Source organism: Heliangelus exortis, chromosome 27 (assembly GCF_036169615.1).
Source record: "Heliangelus exortis chromosome 27, bHelExo1.hap1, whole genome shotgun sequence".
In the NCBI taxonomy this organism is placed as follows: Eukaryota; Metazoa; Chordata; class Aves; order Apodiformes; family Trochilidae; genus Heliangelus; species Heliangelus exortis.
This window is the reverse complement of record NC_092448.1, coordinates 1,809,045-1,827,563: the sequence shown is the minus strand read 5'-3', so window position 1 is coordinate 1,827,563 and position 18,519 is coordinate 1,809,045. Positions and strand designations below refer to the sequence as shown.

The window sequence follows — 18,519 nt, the reverse complement described above, 5'->3', positions numbered from 1 at the left end:
CCGGGTAATGGCCGAGCCCTGGATCTGCCCCTAATGGAGCTGAATTGATTACATCTGGCTAATTAGGCACTGCAGCCAGGGCCCTGCCGGCTCCTTTTGTTACCCCAGATAAGCCAGGAAGGGGAAACTGAGGCAGGGTGGGAGGAGCAGGGGGATTCAAAGGGATGGAGGAACCCAGAGACACCCCCAGCCCCCTAAATCCCACAGCGGGGCTGGATCCATCCCCTAATGCCAGACCCCTCCAGGATCTAGCCTGGGATATGGGCAGGATTTAGCCCCCCTGGAGGGCAGCTTCATCCCCCCCTTCCCCTTCTTCCTCGGGGTCTCGCTAATCACTGCTGATTTATGGCTTTGGTTTGGTTGTTGGGGTTTTTTTTCCACTTATTTAATTTGACAAAGGAACAAGATTAGAACCTCGAGATTTTCCAGCCCTGTGCTGCAGGTTGCTGCAGAAAGATGCCCCAAAAAAGGACCCTGTGCCCTCCTCACTCCCTACTTTTCCCTGCTGGGCTCCGCCCCAGCTGTGCCTCAGTTTCCCCCATGGGGGAGATTCCCGTGCCTCAGTTTCCCCCACCCCCGAAGGTGGTCAGAGAAGGGTTAAGCCGCACACCCAGTCCCCCAGGGCTCCTCCCTGAAGGGTGCAGCCCAGATTGATTTAATATATATATATACACATATATCTGTGTATCCCCCTTTCTCAACTTCTCCATTTCCCCTGTTCCGGGGGGAGCCGTAATGGACTCTGGCAATGAGGTAATTAACGACTCCCCCACCCCTGTGGCACCGCTAACGAGGGTTAATGAGGGTCTGGGGGCAGGGGGGCTCACCCCCCCATCCTGCCTCTTATAGCCAACCACTATGAGTCAGTGGCCCATGGCCGCATCCTGCAGAGATGTGTTTCCCCCCCCAGGGATGAGGTGGTTGGCTTGGGGTATATCGGGACGGGGGCGTCACAGCCCAGGGGGGCTCCGGAGGTGGGGGCTTAGCGCTGGTTGGCCCCCCCTGCCCCTAAGCACACCTGGGGGGCTTCCAGCCCTGAGGTTTTTTGGGGAAGCTGAGAACTGACCAGATCCCACTAAGTGCACTTGGGGGGGGGGGGGTCTACAGCCCTGGGGGTTTCGGAGTGTGGGGGGGGGGAGGCTGAGCACTGATGTACTCCACAGAGCCCCTCCCCCCCTAAGTGCACTTGGGGGTCTCCGGCCTCAAGGGTCTCAGGGGGGCTGCAAAAACCCCTCAGCACTGAGGTGCAGCTGAAGTGCCCCTGAAGTGTCCCCAAGCAATATCCGCCCCCCCCGGAGACACTTTATTTATGAGCATCAGAGGGAGGAGGGGAGGGGGGCTCACTTCCACCCCAGACCTTGTGGGACATCCCTAGTCCGGATGTCCCCCGCTTGTCCCGGCGCCCCCGTCCTACCCCGCGGCCCCTGTCCCCACCTCTGCTCCGGGAAGCACCGTTTCGGGGGGGGGGGGGGGGGGACGGGACCCCCGGCTGCGGGTGGGTTGAATTCTAATGGAGCCCCGGAGTGGGGGTGGTGGTGAAGGGGAGCCGGGGGGGCAGCTGAGCCACGGTGGGACATGAAAATCATTGTGAGTGATCAGAGCTATTACTGTAACGAGGGGAGGCAATTAACGGCGCCTCGACAGCGCGTGAGGATGGCTAATGTAGGCGGGGGGGAGGGGGGGGGTGTTGCCTGGGGGGGGGTCCTGGGATGGGGGTGACACGTGGCTGGGGATTCTGGGATGGATGGGCAGGATCCCGGGATAAGGGGGGGTGGATCCCGGGATGTAGGGCCGGGATGATGTCCCCGGCATCCACACACCCCCCCCCGGTGCTGCTGATAAGACAAAACCACCACTCCCCCCCCCGAGAAGCCTCTCCCGGGGGGTCACATCCACTTACACCCCCCCAGCCCCCCCTGAGCTCCATGGTTGCCAACACGTCGGGGGGGTGGGCGCAGTCCCCTGCCTTCGGCCCTGCCACGCAGAGCCCCTCCCGGTCACTGGAGAGGGGGGGGAGCAGAAGGTTACAGAGGGAAAACAGGGACAAGGTCCAATGCCAGAATTTGGCCGAGGGGGGAGTTCCCACGGACCCCTCCTACCCAGCGGCCTCCGGCGCTGTTGTTGGTCCAAAACTCGCTGTTTTGGGGCCAGCAAAGGAAAAAAAAAACCAAAAAAAACACAACAAGAAAAAAGAAAAAAAAAAAGAAAGAAAATAAAAGCCCAAGCCCTGATAATTATTATTATTATTCTTTTTTTTCCCTTTTCCGTCGTTGTCTCCGTGTCCAAACTTCCTGAGCACGGCTCCGGGCCCTCCCTCCGCTTCCGACGGCCGCCCCGCACCCTCCCGGCCGAGCCCCGCGCCAGGGTCCCCCCCGGGGCCATCGCCCCCCCGGGCTTTGCCTGCGGCCCCCGGCCAGGTGAGTGTCCCCGTCCCCTCTCCGGGACATCCCCAGGGGGTGGCTTTGGGGGTTTGGACTCAGGCCAGGCTTGGGGGATGCCGGGCACCGAGGGGACTGTCCCCAGCAGCGGGGAGGAGATGTGGCGGGGTCTGGGGTGGTGGCGGGGGACAGCGGAGCGGGGGGGACATCCCGCGGTGACCCTATTGCTGACCTTGATCCTCGTCCCCTCTCATTCAGCCCCCCCGGGAGAAAACACATCTCGGGGCAGAGGAAGAGGCTCAGGGGAGGGGTCCAGCACCATGGCCCCCCGGCCCCCATTTCCCCTTAACCCTCCCCCCTATCGCCCCCCCATTTATCTCCTTGTCACCGCTGGGTCATACTCCCCATCCCGCCGGGGAGTGCTGGGGAGCATTTTGGGGGGGGAAACGTCGGTTCTTGGGGGGGGGGGGTCTCTTGCTACTGCCGCGGTGCTCTCCTCCTCCTCCTTTTCCTCCCAGCGGTTCCTGGTGTTGGCTGAGACCCCCAGACCTCCCATTCCCGACCCCCACCCCAAATTGTCCCCCAGCAGGGGCCGGCAGCGGAGCCATGGGGACAGCTCGGGGGGCGGGGGGGATGCCGGCACTGCCCCCCTCGGAGGCTCCAGGGGATGAGCAATTAATTCTGTCCCGCCTTCTTACCCCCTCGATCCAGAGAGGGAAACAGGGGGGAAATTTTCCACCTAAAGGATTTTTCTCCCCGCCCTCCGTCCCCTTATCCGGCCCCAAACCGTATCACGAGGGGGAGATGCAACACTCGGGGGTGACACTGGCGTGTCCCGCAGCCAGGAAGCTTCCCTAAATCCAGCTGTGCCGACCAGGAAACCTCTGTTTCCTTCCCCACTCCGGCCCCCCAGAGAGGGGGGGGGTCGGCTCTAAAACACGGCTTGGGGGGCTCGGGGCGGGGCTCGGGCGGGAGTGGGGCCCCCAGCCTGGCCCTGATCCCGATCCTCCCTGGGCTGAGTAAGAAACTGCCGGATCCAGGAAATAAGTACAAAATGGGTTGAAATGCGGCCACGAAGCCTCCCCCCATCCCGGGTGAACACACACAGACACACACCCCTCGGCACCCCGAGTACCCCCCCCCCCCCACTCCCCCTACTGCCGGGCTGGGAGAAAGTCATAGATGCTGCCCTAGGATGAGGCTGCGTGGGGTATGCCTCAGTTTCCCCTGTGGGAGCAGCGGGGTTGGATGTTTGGATGGATTCAGGAATGCTGGATCCAGCCCTGAGGGTGGGTGGGGAGTGGGAATGGGGCGAGGCGAGGGGGGGAGGGTGGAAGTGGCCCTCTCCGTGATGTCCCCACCACTGTCCCCAGGCAGGATGGTGCTGCGGGTCGTGGCACTGGCCATGCAGGCCTGGCTACTGGCCTCCCTCCGCCCTGGGGACCCCAATGTCTGCAGCTACTGGGAGAGGTAGGAGTGACGGGGTGGCACTGGGGGGGGTGGCGGTGGGACCCCCCCGGGCCATGGTGTCACCTTCTTGTCAACTCCCGCTGCAGCTTCCCGGCGACAGTCAAGGAGTCCTTCACCAAACCCCACATCGTGTCCTCCGGGGAACCCTGTCCAGCCCCTCCCCTGCCCTGCCTGCACCAGAGGTGGGACCCCCCCATTGGGGGGACTGAGGGGATCCCTGAGGTCATGGGGGGTGTGTGGGGGTGTGTGTGTCATTACAGGAGGTCCCCAAGACCAGCCCAAGGTCGTGGGGTGTGTGTGTATCTGTCCCCCTCCAGGGTGTCCCAAAGGCCATAGGGGGCTGGAGGGGGACGGGGGGTTGTCGCCACACTGACTGCGCGGGGGGGTGTGCAGGGTGGTGTACCACACCGAGTACAGGCAGAGCATCCGGACCGAGCACCGCCGGCAGGTACCAGTGCTGCCAGGGCTACTACGAGAGCCGAGAGGCGTGTGTCCGTGAGTGGGGCTGGGGGGGGCGGGACGGGAGGGGAGGGCACACGGGGAACCCATCCCGGCTCAGACACAGCCCCCCCCGTGTGTCCCCGCAGCGCGTTGCAGCCACGAGTGTGTCCACGGGCGGTGCGTGGCACCCGAGCGGTGTCACTGCGAGCCGGGCTGGAGGGGACAGGACTGCTCCAGCGGTGAGGGGACAGCGGGGACACGGCGTGGGGGGGGGATCTGCGGGATAAGGGATGACATCTGGGGAGGCACGGGGTGTGACATGAGGGGGACATGGAGGGGACATGGGGGGGACATGGGGGGGAGCAGTGTCACTGCGAACCGGGCTGGAGGGGACAGGGCTGCTGCGGGGACAGAGGGAGCATGAGGGGGTGACACGGGAGGGTACCGGTGCTGTTGTCACTCCTCAGAGTGTGATGAGCGTTCCTGGGGGCCGGGCTGCCAGCGCCGCTGCGATTGTCACCACGGGGCCCCCTGTGACCCCCTGAGCGGGACCTGCTCCTGCCCCCCCGGCTTCGCCGACCCCCAGTGTCGCCAGCCCTGTCCCCCCGGCACCTACGGGGAGGGCTGTCGCCTGTCCTGTCCCTGCCACCACCAGGCCCCCTGCAATGCCTCCACCGGTGCCTGTCTCTGCCCCCCCGGGCTGGCTGGACCCCTGTGAGTAGGGGCTCGGTGTGTCCCCACTCTCCCCCCCCCAAATTACAGCCCCCTCTGGGTGGTGATCCCGCTCATCCCCCTCACCACCACCCCCCAGCTGCGAGGAGTCCTGCCCCGAGGGGATACCCTGTGACACCCCCTGCCCCTGCCAGAACGGGGGCATCTGCCACCCCCCCGGCTCTAACACCTGCATCTGTCCCCACGGCTGGATGGTAGGTGGGCTGCGACCCCCCCCCCCCTCACATACACAGACACACACAGACTCCTCCCCATTTCCTCCCTGCCTCAGTTTCCCATGCTGATCATGTGCCTCCTTGGCAGGGGGAGATCTGCTCCGTGCCCTGCCCCCCCGGGCGCTTCGGCCCCGGCTGCCGGGGGGAGTGTCACTGTCACAACGGGGGACAGTGTGACCCCCGCGGGGGGCAGTGCCAGTGTGCCCCCGGCTTCACCGGAGAGCAGTGAGGAGGGGGGACAGGGCACGGGGTGGGTTGGCGTGGGAGGTGACGGGGCAATGGGGGCAAGGGTTTTGGGGTGCAAGGGGGTGGGGGAGCACGGGGACGGGGGCACAGGGGCTTGGGGGACTTGGGGACAAGGGGACAAGGGGATCGGGGGGGACAGGAGTGTGAGGGACAGGAGCATCTGCCACGTGGGGACAGGGGCACAAGAGGCTGGGGGTGCAGAGGGAGGGGGCACACAGGGGGTACAGGGGTTGCAGGGGGTGTACGTGGGGAAGGGGCACACGGGGGAGGGGAAAGGGGAGGAGCGACACCCCATCCAGCCCAGCTCCCCAGGCCTGGCATCAGCTGAGCTGCTCGGCCTCAGCTGGGGGGTAGGGGGGCAGGGAATGCTTTGGGAAGCCCCCTCCCCATCCTCTGGTGGGGCCGTGTGCCCCCCTGCAGGTGCCGGGAGCGGTGCCCAGTGGGGCGGTTCGGGCAGGACTGCCGGGAGAGCTGCGACTGCGCCCACGGGGGACAGTGCTTCCACGTGGATGGGGGCTGCCTCTGCCCCCCCGGCTTCCAGGGCCCCCGCTGCCAGGACCCCCGCTGCCTGCCTGGCCTCTACGGCCTGGGCTGCCAGAACCGCTGCCTCTGCCACCCTCAACATAGCCAGAGGTGGGACCCCCGCCCACCCTGGGTACCCCCAACACCCGCCAGACCCCACAGCATCATCACCTCCACCCCAGCACCCTTGCCCAACCCCCCAGCACCTACAGCTTCTCCCCCCAAACCCCCCAGCACCCTTGTTTCCCCCCATCACCCTCATCTCCCCCCAGCACCCTCCCCCTCCCAGCACTCCCATCCCCCCATCATCCTCATCTCCCCCAGCACCCTCCCACCCGCCCAGCACTCCCTCCTCCCCAGCACCCCCTGGCTACCCACAGCATCCCCATCTCCCTCCCCCCCCAACAACCCCCAGCACCTCCTCCCAAGCACCCTCCTCCCCAAAGCAGGAGGCTTCCCAAAGCCCCTTCCCAGCACTCCCAGTACCCCACATGGGTCTCACTGAGGTGCTGAGCGGGTGCCCCCTCCCCTCATGTCTTTGTCCCCCAAGCTGTCACCCCCTCCTTGGGGACTGTGTCTGCCACCCGGGCTGGGCAGGGCTCTTCTGTAACCAGAGTTGTCCCCCGGGCTCCTTCGGGGTCGGCTGCCTTCAGTCCTGCCTCTGCCTGCACGGGGGAGTCTGTGATGGGACAACCGGACACTGCCAGTGCCCCCCTGGCTACACGGTGTGGGGTGCGGGGGTGCTGGGGGGCTTGGGGCAGCACATGGAGAAATGGGGTGTGGGGAAGGTGTGAGCATCCGCATGGGTGGGGAGAGGTGGGGTTGGGGGGGGGGGTGTGTCCTCAGAGAGCACTCTGGGTGGGCCAGGGTGGGAACTGGGGGTCTGGGTGGTCCTGTGTAGGGGGGGGGGGTTGAGTGGCCCTTTGGGGGCAATTGGGATTTTGGGTTATGATGTGGGGAATGTGAAGGTCCGGGTGACCCTGGGGGGGGGCGGAAATTGGGGGTCTGGGTGGTCCTGGGGGGAACTTGGGGGGTCTGGAGCTTGCTCAGGGCTCTGGGCATTCCTTGGAGGGGTGGAGGGGGTTGTGGGTGTCCTGGGGAGGGGGGCAGCGTGGGGGGAGTCAGGGCAACCTCCGAGACAGCTTGGGAGTCCCTTGGGAGGAGGGGATTTTTGGGGTCACTCCCTCTCCCTCCAGCACCAGGATGCCAGGAAGGGTGCCCAGCCCTGAGGGGGTGGGGGTGTCCTGGCTGTCCTGAAGCCTTTGTGTCTGTGTGTTGTCCCCCCCACCCCCACCCCAGGATGAACACTGCTCCTCCCTGTGCCCCCCCGACACTTTTGGGGTGAACTGCTCAGGGCTCTGCTCCTGCCAGCACGCCCTGGGCTGCTCCCCCCTTGACGGCTCCTGCCTTTGCAAGGAAGGTGGGTGCACACTGCTGGGGGGTAATCGGGAGGGGGGTCCTGTCCCTGTGCCCACCCTCCTGTCCCCCCCCTCACCCCCCAGGCTGGCACGGCCCCAACTGCTCCGCCCGTGCCCACCCGGCACTTGGGGTTCTGGCTGCAACCAGAGCTGTGACTGCGCCGGGGGGGCCCCCTGTGACCCCCAGAGTGGGATCTGCCGCTGTCCCCCCGGCTGGCAGAGCCCCCGCTGCCTGCAGCCCTGCCCGGTGAGTCCTCCCGGACACCCCCTCCCCTGCCCTCCCGGGCGACATTGACACCCCCCACCCCCCCCCATTGACCTGTCCCCAGACACCACACCTCCCTCCCACCGAACTGTCCCCCCCGTACTGTCCCCATCCCCATTGTATACTGACCCCTCTGGTATTGTCCCCATCATCACTGACCCCCGGCACTGTCCCTGTGTTGTTCCCCCCTCCCCGGCAGAACGGGACGTTCGGGGGGGGCTGCAGGCAGCGCTGTGACTGTGCCCACGCCGATGGCTGCGATGCGGTGACAGGGCAGTGCCACTGCCTGCCCGGATGGACAGGTACGGGGAGAGGGAGGTGACACTGGGGGGGGGGGGGGCGGGAATTGTCCCCACTGTGCCCCCCCACCTCCTCCTTCGTGCCTCCACCCCCTGCCTCCTTCTTGCAGGGCTGCGGTGCAAGCAGAGCTGCCCCCCCGGCTTTTGGGGCCGGGGGTGTCACTCGTCCTGCTCCTGCCGTAACGGGGGCACCTGCTCCCCCCGGGATGGGTCCTGCACCTGCCCCCCTGGCTACCGGGGTCCCACCTGCCAGCGCCGTGAGTATCTGTGTGTGTCCCCCCTAAAAACAAACGAAAAAAAAAAAAAAGAATTACACCCTGCTTCTCCCTCAGCCCCTTTGCCCCCCACCCTGGGCTGAGGCTGGACACACTCGTGTCACCTCAGCCTGTCCCCCCGGCCGCTACGGCCCCCGCTGCACCCTGAGCTGCTCCTGTGCCAACGGCTCCGCCTGTCACCCCCAAAACGGCTCCTGCCTCTGCCCCCCCGGATGGGGGGGACCCCACTGCACCCAGCGTGAGGGAGTGGGGAGTGGGGGTCTTGAGGGGATGGGGGGAGAGTCCTGGGGTAGCAGGGGGAGGGGGGATCCGGGGGTCTGAGGGATCCTGGGATGCCCCGGGGGGGGGGGTGTGGGGAGGGGCTTTGGGGTGGGCTGAGGGGGTCCTGGGGGGCTGGGGAGTGCTGGAGGGCTGAGGGGGTGGGGGAGGACCCTGGGAGTCTGGGGGTTCCCAAAGGTCTGGGGAGTTGTGGGGTGGGGGGGGCAGTGGGTCTGACCTCATCTCCCCCCCCCCTCAGATTGTGGTCCTGGGGGGCTGCCTGTGCCAGTACGGAGGGGATGTGTCACCGTGTCACCTCCTTGAGGGGACCTCTCACTGCCCGGGGGGGCTGCACCCCCACCCAGCCAGGGGGGCCTAGGGGGGCAAGGGGTGTGAACAACCTGGGACCATTTGGTGGACCTCCACCTCTCCCCAGCCCAGTATGCCCAGTAAGGAGCTACAGGAGCTCCCAGTATGGAGATATAGGGGCCCAGTATGACCAGTATGGAGCCATAGCAGCCAGTATGGAGCTAATTGGGTCCCTGTCCCCCACACCCCCCACCCCCAGCGACCCCCGAGCAGCCCTACACCATCGTCCCGGCACCCCCGGCAACCCACAGCTCCCCGGGGCTGGTGCTCAGCCTGGTGGCCCTGGTGGCCCTCTTGGTGGCCATGGTGGCCGCGTCCCTGTGGTACCGGCACCCGTCAGAAGGGGAAGGCAAGCAGGCACCTGGCTGTGGCTTACATGGCCGGACAGACAGACACCTCCGACTACGTGGTGCCAGGTGAGTGAGGAGGGGGACAGCGGGGGACACGGCCACAGCACTGCTGTCCTGGCTGTCCCCGGGCTGACGGATGTCCCCAGATGTGCCACCCCGGACACCACCCACACTACTACTCCAACCCTAGCTACCACACGCTGTCCCAGTGCCCCCCGAGGGATGGGGCTGGCAAGGTTATGGGGACAGGGGACATGGGGAGGGGGGGCATAGAGGGGGGACAGGGGACATGGCAGAGGGGATAGGGGCATGGAAAGGTGATACGGGGGATGGGGGACATGGAGGGGGGGACACGGGGCATGGAGGGAGACATGGCAGAGGGGCACGGGGAATGGAGGGGGGAGAGACGACATGGTGGGGGATGTGGGACATGGCAGGGGTGACAACGCGGCATGGCAGGGGGGTCGGGGGACATGGAGAAGGCACATGGGGCATGGAGGGGTGACACGGGGCATGGCAGGGGGATGCAGGGCAGCATGGTGGGGTTGTGGTGTCCCCTGTGCATGATACTGTGACCCTCCTGTCCCAGCTGTCCCTCTTCTCTCTCCAGGTCACTGTCAGCCAGAGACCCTTCGCCCCCCTCGGCCCTGTGACGCTGCCACCCGACTGGAGGCACCTGGGGTCACCAAGGGGTGAGGGGACTTGGGGGGCGTCGGCAGCTCCTGGAGATCTTGGGGGGGGGAGGGGGGGCACTTGGGTCCCCTCCCAGCTCCAGATGCAGCAGGAAGGGATGGAGGGGGTGTGGGGGGATGGGAGGAGAGGGGATGGGAAGGGATGGAAAGGGGTGGGGGGGGATGGAGCAGGGGGGGGACCCAGATGTGTCCCTTCCAGGAGAGCACCTGGAGAGGAGCTACAGCCACGGCTGGGACAGGGGGGGCCCCGAGGAGAAAGGTTTGGGGGGGGGGAGGATCAGCTGCATCCAGGACTGACCTGGGACACAACTGGTGTTCCCCCTTACCCAGGGGAGACTCTTCCCCAACTCTTTCTCCCCTAGACCCCCCCTCGGTGGGGCTCGGGGCCAGCGCCAGCTCCCTGGCCAGTGAGAATCCCTACGCCACCATCAAGGAGCCCCCGGCCCGTGCTCCCCCCGAGGGCAGCTATATGGAGAGTGAAATCCCCCGTGCGGAGGGAAATGTCCTACGCCGAGACTGGAACCCCTGAGGAGACCCCCCCGGAGGGTACGGGGTCAGATACGGCCCCGGTGATGGGGTCTGGGGGTGTTCTGGGGAGTCTGGGGGGGGCTTGGGAGTGGTCTCTGGGGGAGGTGGATGTTGGTGACAGAACCGGAGGGACAGGGGACCAGTGAGGGGGTTGCTGGGGGGTGGACAGAGCCCTGGGGAGGAGGGTTGGGGGGGTCCCTGGGGGGGTGGGGAACATGGCCCTGGTGACAGGGGCTGGGTGGCTCCCGCGGGGGGGGGGAGGTGTGTGTGTGTGGGGAGGGCACCTTTCAGCCTCTTCTTGTCCCCACAGAGAGTGGCCCGCGGGCTGGCTGAAGGAGTCACCCCCCCCAGCCCCCCGCAGCCATTACGACTCCCCCAAGAACAGCCACATCCCCTGTCACTACGACCTGCCCCCCCCCCGCTACCCCCCGCCATCCCCCCCCAGGGACCGCTGAGAGGCACCCCCGGGACGGGGGGGTGTGGAGGGTGTCCTAGGGCTGTCCCTGTCCCCGAGCCCAGGGGGACGGGCAGTGAATAAAGTGTGAGTGGGGCTGTCTCGCGTGGCTGCGGACTCGGAGGGGACACACACACGTGGGGTCCCGGGGGGACACGCAGCGGGGAGTGGGGGGCGGCGGGTGAGACCAGTAAAGGCCCAGTACTGGGGCAAGAAATAGCCCAGTATCAGGTCAGTGGTAGCCTCAGTCAGTTACGGCCCAGTGCTCCCAGTGTCCCAATCCCAGGAACCCGTCCCGGGATGAGGCCCCGCCCCTTCCCCTCAAACCACGCCCCTTCCCATGACCCCGCCCATCGCCGACGCGGCCCTGCCCCTTCCCTGCAGGCCCCGCCCCTTCCCGCAACTCCCGCCCCACGACTGATGGCCCCGCCCCTTGGCTATGGCCACACCCCCCTGCCTTCTGGTCCCGCCCCTTGGCTGAGGCCCCGCCCCTCGAGGCTCTGGCCTCGCCCCGCGTCCCGCGCGTGCCGGTTGCCAAGGGCCCAAGAGGAGGAGGAGGAGGAGGGGGGGGGGGGCATCGACCGGACCCGGACCCCCCTGGGACCCCCTCCAGACGACAGGACCACCACCCCCCCTCCCCGTAGGGTCCTTTGTCCCTGGGACACCCCCTCACCCCACCGGGACCCCCATAGAGCCCTGGGCCTCCCCCCAGCCCTGCACAAGGGACACCCCTAACCCACCCACCCCCCCCCTCCCGAGAGCCCCGGGACCCCATCGGGACCCCCCTACAGCCCTGGGACCCCTCCCTCAGCCATACAGGGACCCTACTGGGGCTCCCCCAAAGCGCTCTAGGACACTCCTCCCACCTCACTGAGACCCCCATAGAGCCCGGGGACCCCTCCTCACCCCACAAGGCACTGCCTCCTCTCTCCCTCCCCCCCCCAGGGACACCCCTCATAGCGGTCTCATAGGGCTTTGGGACCCCCAGCCCCCGTTGGGGAGGTCCGGGTGAGTTCTGGGGGGAGCAATAAGCCCCTTCCCCCGGTGTGTGTGCGCCCCCCCCAGCTGTGGGCCATGAGGCGTCGGGGAGATCGGACGCCCAAGGAGGAGGAGGGGGAGAGGAAGGGGGAGCAGAGCGCAGGTGAGACCCTAACCCCCCAAGCAAGTTTGGGGGGGGGGGGGAAAGGGCTGGTGTAGGAGTTCCCCTCGTGTGTGCCCCCCCAGAGGAGTATCAGTGCACCGGCGTCCTGGAACTGGACTTCCCCGAGCTCTGTGCCCGCGCTGGTGTCACCGGTGTCCCCAAAGTCACACCCCGGCCCTCCCCCAGCTTCCCTGCGGATGGTGAGGGGGGGGTCGAGGGGTCGGGTGTTCCCACAGACTCTTATCCCCCCCCCCCCCCCTCCATGGCTCCCCAAAATCACCTGTGCAACTTCCTTCTGGATGAGGAGCGGGTCGGGAAGGTCCCCACAGACTCTGATTCTCCCGTGGGCTGGAGGTTCCAGTGAGGGGGGGGGTCCCTATGGGGGCGAGGGAGCTCTCAAGTATGTGGCAGGGCACGAGTGTCTCCATGGGGGGGGTTCCAGGGCTGGGGCAATCGGGCGATCTTTGGAGGGGGGGGCGGTGGTTTCCTCCTGGGTGGTTCCCGGCTGGGTGGGTTGTGGGGGGGGCCTGGGGAGGGGTCCCAATGCTGGGGTGTCTCTGGGTGACCCCATGTGAGTGGGGCTCCCATTTTGGAGGTGCCCTCTTCCTCCGTGAGTGGGGAGGGGGAAGAGTCTGTGGGGACCCCCTCTGAAACCCCTCACCCGTATCCCCTCCCGCAGACGAACCCGAGGAGCCGGGGCTGGGGGGGGTCCTGGCCCGCATCCACCACAAGTACCGTCCCCTCCAGCCCCGCCTAGAGGTGGAGGGGGACCCGCAGGACCCCCGCACCGCCCGTGCCATCTTCCTGAGAGGTGTGTCCTGGGGGAAGGGGGGGGCATCGAGGAGAATCTCCCCCCCGGCACCCAGAGACGAGGAATGCCTGGAAATCAGACTGGGGGGGTCCCATGGGGAGGTTCCTGTGGGGTCCTCGGGTGCGGAGGGCCCTGTGAGGGTGAAGGGGGCTGTCCCAGGGTGGGGAGGAGGGGGGGGCACGAGTGTCTTATGGGGGCTTCCTTGGGAGGGTTCAGGGCTTGGAGGGAGGGGTCTGTGAGGGTCCCATGGGGTACGGGGAGGTCTCCCTTGGGGTTTCCCACGTCTGGGGGTCCCTGAGGGGTCTCACTGGGGGTGAGGGGGCTCCCGGGGCTGGGGAGGGGCCCATCAGTGTCCTTATTGGAGTCTTCCTGGGAGGATTGGGTGGGTCCCTAGAGGGGGTCTCCCTGGGGGTCTCTTCGGGAGTCTCTATGTGGGCGGGGGTCCCTGTCCGGCGGTTCCCTCGCTCCTCGCCGTGCCCGCTCACTCGGGAGGGGCCCAGACACACGTTGGGGGGGGGACCGGGGGGTGTTCGTCCTTCCCTCTCTGCTCTATCCCCCCCCTCCTCCTCGACACCCCCCGCAGGCTGGAAGCTGGAGGAGGAGGTGCTGGGGGTCTTCAGCCGGTGTTTGCCCTCCCTGGCGGGGCTGCAGGCACTGCAGTGAGTGCGGGCAGGGGGCTGGTGGGGGGTGTACAGATTTCCTCACCCCTCCCTCCGTGTCCCCGGCCACCCCCGACCCTCTGTTTGTGGACCCCCCCCAGCCTCTGGAACGTCCCGCTGCCCGAGGGAGTGCTCCCAGCGCTGGTGGCACTGCTGGGGCGCTGCCCCCGCCTGCGGTACGCCTTGGGGGGGGGGGGGGCGCTCACGGGGTTCATCGGGGATAATTGGTGTGCCGGGGGGGGCAGGGGGGGTGTCATTAATATCCCTAGTGGGAGTGTGTGTCCCTCCGCAGGACATTCAGCCTGGAGGGGACCCCCGTACCCGAGGCGGCCCTCCCGACCCTGATGGGCAGCAATAGCACGTGAGTGGGAGCCCCCACCCCTCTCGGGACCGCCCTGTGGGTCCCCAGACAAGGAAGAAGCACCCCCCCCCCTCCCCTCTCCTGCACTAAGCCCCCAGCCCTATTCCCTTAACCCCCCCGCCAGGAAGCCCCCCCCCGGGTGCCGGCAGCTGCCCATGCCCCCCTCCTCCAGGCTCTCCCACCTTTCCCTGCGCTGTTCCCAGTTGGGGGACGCGGCCGCGCAGCTGCTGGGGGGGCTCCTGTCCACCCCCTCCGGGCCCCCTGCCCGCCTCGTCTCGCTCGTCCTCAGCTTCAACCGCATCTCGGACCTGGGGGTCAGCTACATCGCTAAGGTGGGGGGGGGGGGGCTCTGGGGGTGGGGCAGAACTGGGTGCCCCCCCCCCTCCCCGGCACCCATCGTCCCCCCCACCCCGCCCAGGGACTGCGCTTGAATCGGTCGCTGCTGTCCCTGTCTCTCGCCAACAACGACATCGGCGACTCGGGGGCTACCAGCCTGGCCGAGGTGGGTGCCCCCCCTCCCCATTTCCTCCCCTGGGAGTGGGGGTCCTGAGCCGGTGCTTGCACACCCGTCAAGCCCCACTGCCCTTCCCCCCTCCCCCCTGCAGGTCCTGGGACCCTTCCCCCTGACCCATCAGGAGGTGGTGCAGAGGAGACGACTGCTCTTGGCCCTGGGACGGCCCCTCACGGTGAGAGCCCCTTATTTGGGGGGGGGTCCCCACCCTGGGGGTGCCCCCTCACCCCAGAATTCCCCAAGGACCTCCTTCCAACACCCCGCCTCCCCCGGCTGGTTGCCAGGGCCTCCTCGTCCCCTCCCATTTTGTGGGGGGCAACGTTCCCTCCAGCCAACGGGAGAGGGTCCCGGGGGAGGGGGAGTGAGGGGGCCCTGAGGACCCCCGCCCCCCCTCTTTGCAGACGTTGAAGGATCAGAAAGAGCGAACCCAGAGCCTGCGCGGAGTCCCCGACAGGTTGCTGCCGGGCAAACTGGGCAAAACCACTCCCAAGAAGAAGGTGAGGAGGGGATGGCATCGCCACGGGAAGGGAGGGAGGCAGGGGGGAGCTGCCCGGTGCTCCCAGGCTGCGGGGCCAGCCCGTGCCTCAGTTTCCCCACCCTTTGCTGTGCGGGATACGCTTCTGCTCCCTCCCTTGCAGGAGCCGCCACGGAAGGAGGAGACCCGGCAACCCAAAAAGGGTGAATGGGGGAGGGTCTCGAGGTGGGGGGGAAGCTGTGCCTGGCTCAGCCCCCCTCACCCCTGTTCCCTTCCTCTTCAGCACCAGAGCCCAGACCCGCCCGGGGCAAAGAACCCAAACCCAGCGGCCAGGAGAAGCCGGAGGTGGGGAGGGGGCAGTCGGGGAAAGGGAAGGGGTTCGAATTCTTGGGAGTCTGGGGAGGAGGGGAGCTGGTCTCCCCCCCTGCTTCAGACCTCCCTCCCCCCCCCTCGATTCGTGTCCAGGTGCCGGATCCACTCGAGAATCCGCAGCCGCTGCTGGAGGAGGTGCGGGAGGAGCCGGGGGGGAGCCTCGTCCTGTCGGGGAATCGGGCGCTGCTCAACCTCAACCTCAGCCGTGAGTGCCTGGGGCGGGGGGGGGGAAGCTCCTCCCCACCTATGTCACGACATACTCTCCCCCCCCACGTGTGTCATGAAAACTGCTCCCCCTTCCCCCCCAGACAACCACATCTCGGAGCGGGGTCTCGCTGCGTTCCTGGCAGCGTTGGAGCAGCAGCAGCAGCAGCAGCAGCAGCAGGAGGGGTCAGGGCGGGGGGGGCTGCGCTCCCTCTCCCTGGGGGTGAGTGCCATGGGGCGGGGGTCCCTGTGGGGCTGGCACTGCCCTGGAGCAGGTCCTGATCCCCCACATCCCCCCCAGGGGAACCGCATCCCCCCCACCAGCCAGGCTCTAGGGAGGCTCCGGGAGCTGCTGCCCTGGGACCCCCAGAGCTTGGGGGGCCAGGACCAGGAGGAGGAGGAGCAGGATTTGGGCACCTGACCCCCCCCTTCGCGCCGCTCCCTTCCCCATTTTACCGTCACCCAAAATAAACTCCCTCGGCACTCCTGGCTCTATTATATATAATATATATAATCAGCCTCCCCCATGTTGGGCCTCGCCCGAGAAGGAGGGGAGGGGGGGGGTGAGATGGGACCCCCCAGGTTGTCCCCTGGTTGTCCCCTGGGGTCACCGATTGTTCCCGGGTGTCCGTGTGTCCCCCAGCTGCTCCGTGCCCCCCGTTCCCCCGGGCAGGGGGAGCCCCGGTGGGTATTTACAGGGTGGGGGGGGAGGAGGGTGGCACGTTACGTACATATTTATAGGCGGGGGGGGGGAGAGTGGGGGTCGCAGCACGGAGAGGAACAGAACAAAGTGCATTTATACAGACTGGATCCAGCTCTCACGGCCAGAGGGGGGCACGGGAGGGGCCGCCATGCAATGGGTTGAAGGGGGGGAGCCTGGCTGTCCCCTCCCCCCCCCCAGCTGGATCCTGCTGCTTCCTTCCAGCCGATCTCTCCCCCCCCCCCTCCCTCCACTGCAGTTTTGGGGGGGGAGTTTTCTGGGGGGGGGGAAAGGGGGGCTGTGGGGCAGCTCCACAGCTTCGGGTGATTCTGGGGGGGCGATGTCGTCGTTCTCCCCCCCTTCTCCTCACCCCCTGTCCCCGGCCCCACTGCAGCTAAAGGGCAGCGGTGCCAGGGGGGGCCTCGGCGAGGGGGACTCTGGAGCCTGGAAGAGGGGGGGGGTGAGGAGGTGGAGGAGCAGTGGAGGGGGGGACAAGAAGACAATGGAGTAACAACAAGGAAGTTGAGGGGGGGGGGGGGAGGCAAGGAGACAAGGCTGGGGGGTCAGGGCACCAGGAGGGGTGAGGGGACAATGGGACAGGGGACAAGGGGGGTTGAGGGGACAAAGGGGGTGAGGGCACGGGGGCTAAGGTGGGGGGGGGGAGACACACGAGGGGGTATGAGAGGACACGGGGGGACAGGGCAGGGTGGTCCTTACCAGGGGCATTGGTGGCAGGGCCCTGCAGACTCTGGAGGGCGTGGGACAGGGGACTGTCCCCTTCGAGGCTGTCCCCATCGGGGCTAGGGGGCTGCTGGGACCACCTGTCGGGCTGGGGGGGCGAGAAGCCCCCCAGGGGGGTGCGTCCCAGGGACCGGAGCAGCTCCCGGTGGGCGACTTCCACAGCCTGGGGACACACACTCAGGTCAAGGGGGTGGTCCAGGTCCCCATGTCCCTGCTCTCCCCCTCCGTGACACCCTGACGCTCCCCCCTCAGTTTTGGGAGGGTGGGGCGGTGTCTCACCTTCAGCCTGTTGAGCTTCAGCCTCAGCTGCTCAATGGTGCGGAAGATCAGGTCCACGTCGTGGGGGGGGTCTGGAGACTCGGGGGTGCTGGGCTGGGGGGGGGCCTCATGCAGGAACCCCCTTGGGGGAGCGGGGGCCTGGGTGGGGCGCTGGGGCGGTCCCAAGGGCATGCTGACATAGAAGTAGTTACCTGAGGAGGGGGGGACAGCGTGAAGGGGGGGTGGGACACACCTGTGGGGGGGGACGACACTTGGTGGATGGGGGTTGTCCCCCTCCATCGGGCCACAGCTCCCCCCATAGTGGCATCAGGGGACTTGGGGACACCCTAGGGGTGTGTCCCCTCCAGGGACATGTCTAAGTGACACTGCAACCCCCCCCCTCCTCTGCCACAGACACGGCCCCCACCCCGGGCCATCCCCTGTGCAGGGGACACTGGGGACACCCTGCCAGGTTGGGGGGGGTCTCTTTACCATCTACATTAGCTCCGCCTCCTTCCTGCAGCTCAGTTTCTGATTGGCTGCTGCCTGGCGAGGGCGTGGCCTCCTGAGCCCCCTCCCCCTGGGCTGCGCACCCGAAAAGAGAGGGGAGGGGGGGGAGGGCGGGGGATGAGCAGGAACCGCCACCAGCACCCCAAAAATGGCATCGACCAGCACCCACCACCAGCACCCCAGCACCGGGAGCCCAGCACCCCAAAACTGGCATGCAGCAGCACCCCACCACCAGCACCCATCAGCACCCCAAAACTGGCACCCATCAGGACCTCCAAACTGGCAACCATCAGCACCCCAAAACCCCATCAGCACCCATCAGCATCCACCAGCACCCCAACACAAGCACCCATCAGCTCAGCCCACTAGCACCCCACCACCAGCACCCCAGAAGTGACACCCAGCACCAGCACACCCAGCACCAGCACCCATCAGCACCCGCGAGGTGCAGACCACATTCAGGGAGGGTTTACCCCCCCCCCCTTGCCTCCCCCCTTTATGTAGCCAAGCTGGGAGTGAGACCCCCCCAATCCCAGAGAGGGGTCCCCAAAGCCCCCCCGCACCCTCACTTCCACCCTGTTGTCACTGTCACCCCCCAAACCTTTCCGGACGACTTTGTATCCATTGGGCTCCTCTCCCACCCCCTCAGACTCTGTGACTTGGGGGGGAGGTGTCAGTGACCCCTCCCTTGGAGGGGCCCAATTCTGGCTGAGGGGTGCTGAGCCCCAAGGGACCCCGGTGGGTGTCACATCATCCTCGGGGTCAACATCGCGGGGGGAGGACAGGACCCTCCGCAGGATCAGGAGCCTCAGGTTCTCCACCTGAGGCTCCTGATCCTGAGGAGAGGTAATTGTCATCCCCCCG

General features: G+C 67.0%; 3 protein-coding genes across 5 annotated transcripts in view; 2 read left to right on the top strand and 1 right to left on the bottom strand.

Moving 5' to 3' along the window:
• The first annotated feature begins 3,753 nt into the window (after positions 1–3,753).
• On the top strand, positions 3,754–11,010 carry PEAR1 (platelet endothelial aggregation receptor 1). The gene is given in 25 exon segments (XM_071727299.1): positions 3,754–3,848; positions 3,935–4,030; positions 4,242–4,293; positions 4,295–4,343; positions 4,436–4,528; positions 4,757–5,003; positions 5,101–5,215; positions 5,325–5,461; positions 5,903–6,115; positions 6,555–6,729; positions 7,304–7,424; positions 7,507–7,527; positions 7,530–7,669; positions 7,887–7,989; positions 8,097–8,243; positions 8,371–8,499; positions 9,088–9,221; positions 9,223–9,304; positions 9,385–9,392; positions 9,394–9,474; positions 9,849–9,930; positions 10,130–10,189; positions 10,293–10,405; positions 10,407–10,499; positions 10,794–11,010. Coding segments are annotated over 25 exon segments (2,703 nt in total). The 5' UTR covers positions 3,754–3,756; the 3' UTR covers positions 10,914–11,010.
• Positions 11,011–11,936: 926 nt separating this feature from the next.
• LRRC71 (leucine rich repeat containing 71) lies at positions 11,937–15,932 on the top strand. Of its 3 annotated transcripts, XM_071727296.1 has the most exons (15): positions 11,937–12,053; positions 12,137–12,253; positions 12,733–12,864; positions 13,448–13,523; positions 13,625–13,699; positions 13,816–13,884; positions 14,057–14,216; positions 14,303–14,386; positions 14,490–14,570; positions 14,797–14,892; positions 15,034–15,073; positions 15,154–15,215; positions 15,336–15,447; positions 15,551–15,669; positions 15,748–15,932. In XM_071727296.1, exons 1-15 carry the CDS (start codon positions 11,987–11,989, stop codon positions 15,865–15,867), a joined length of 1,410 nt encoding a protein of 469 aa, XP_071583397.1. In that variant the 5' UTR covers positions 11,937–11,986; the 3' UTR covers positions 15,868–15,932. The 3 variants fall into 3 exon arrangements, with proteins under 3 accessions (XP_071583397.1, XP_071583399.1, XP_071583398.1); XM_071727298.1 differs by lacking the exon at positions 13,625–13,699; XM_071727297.1 differs by lacking the exon at positions 15,154–15,215.
• The window catches only part of ARHGEF11 (Rho guanine nucleotide exchange factor 11), a 26,081-nt gene continuing 23,492 nt past the window's right edge, over positions 15,931–18,519 (bottom strand). The window contains 5 exon segments of the mRNA XM_071726908.1: positions 15,931–16,590; positions 16,864–17,050; positions 17,167–17,357; positions 17,638–17,730; positions 18,257–18,491. Of these exon segments, the coding sequence (XP_071583009.1) occupies positions 16,541–16,590; positions 16,864–17,050; positions 17,167–17,357; positions 17,638–17,730; positions 18,257–18,491 (756 nt within the window). The 3' untranslated portion in view covers positions 15,931–16,540.

Excerpts from the sequence above, each read along its gene's own strand:
- LRRC71 (XM_071727296.1), top strand. The coding sequence starts at position 11,987 with ATGAGGCGTCGGGGAGATCGGACGCCCAAGGAGGAGGAGGGGGAGAGG. Across the intron at positions 13,700-13,815 it reads GGGCGCTGCCCCCGCCTGCG|GACATTCAGCCTGGAGGGGA; the intron begins GTACGCCTTGGG and ends GTCCCTCCGCAG. Across the intron at positions 15,670-15,747 it reads TGCGCTCCCTCTCCCTGGGG|GGGAACCGCATCCCCCCCAC; the intron begins GTGAGTGCCATG and ends CATCCCCCCCAG.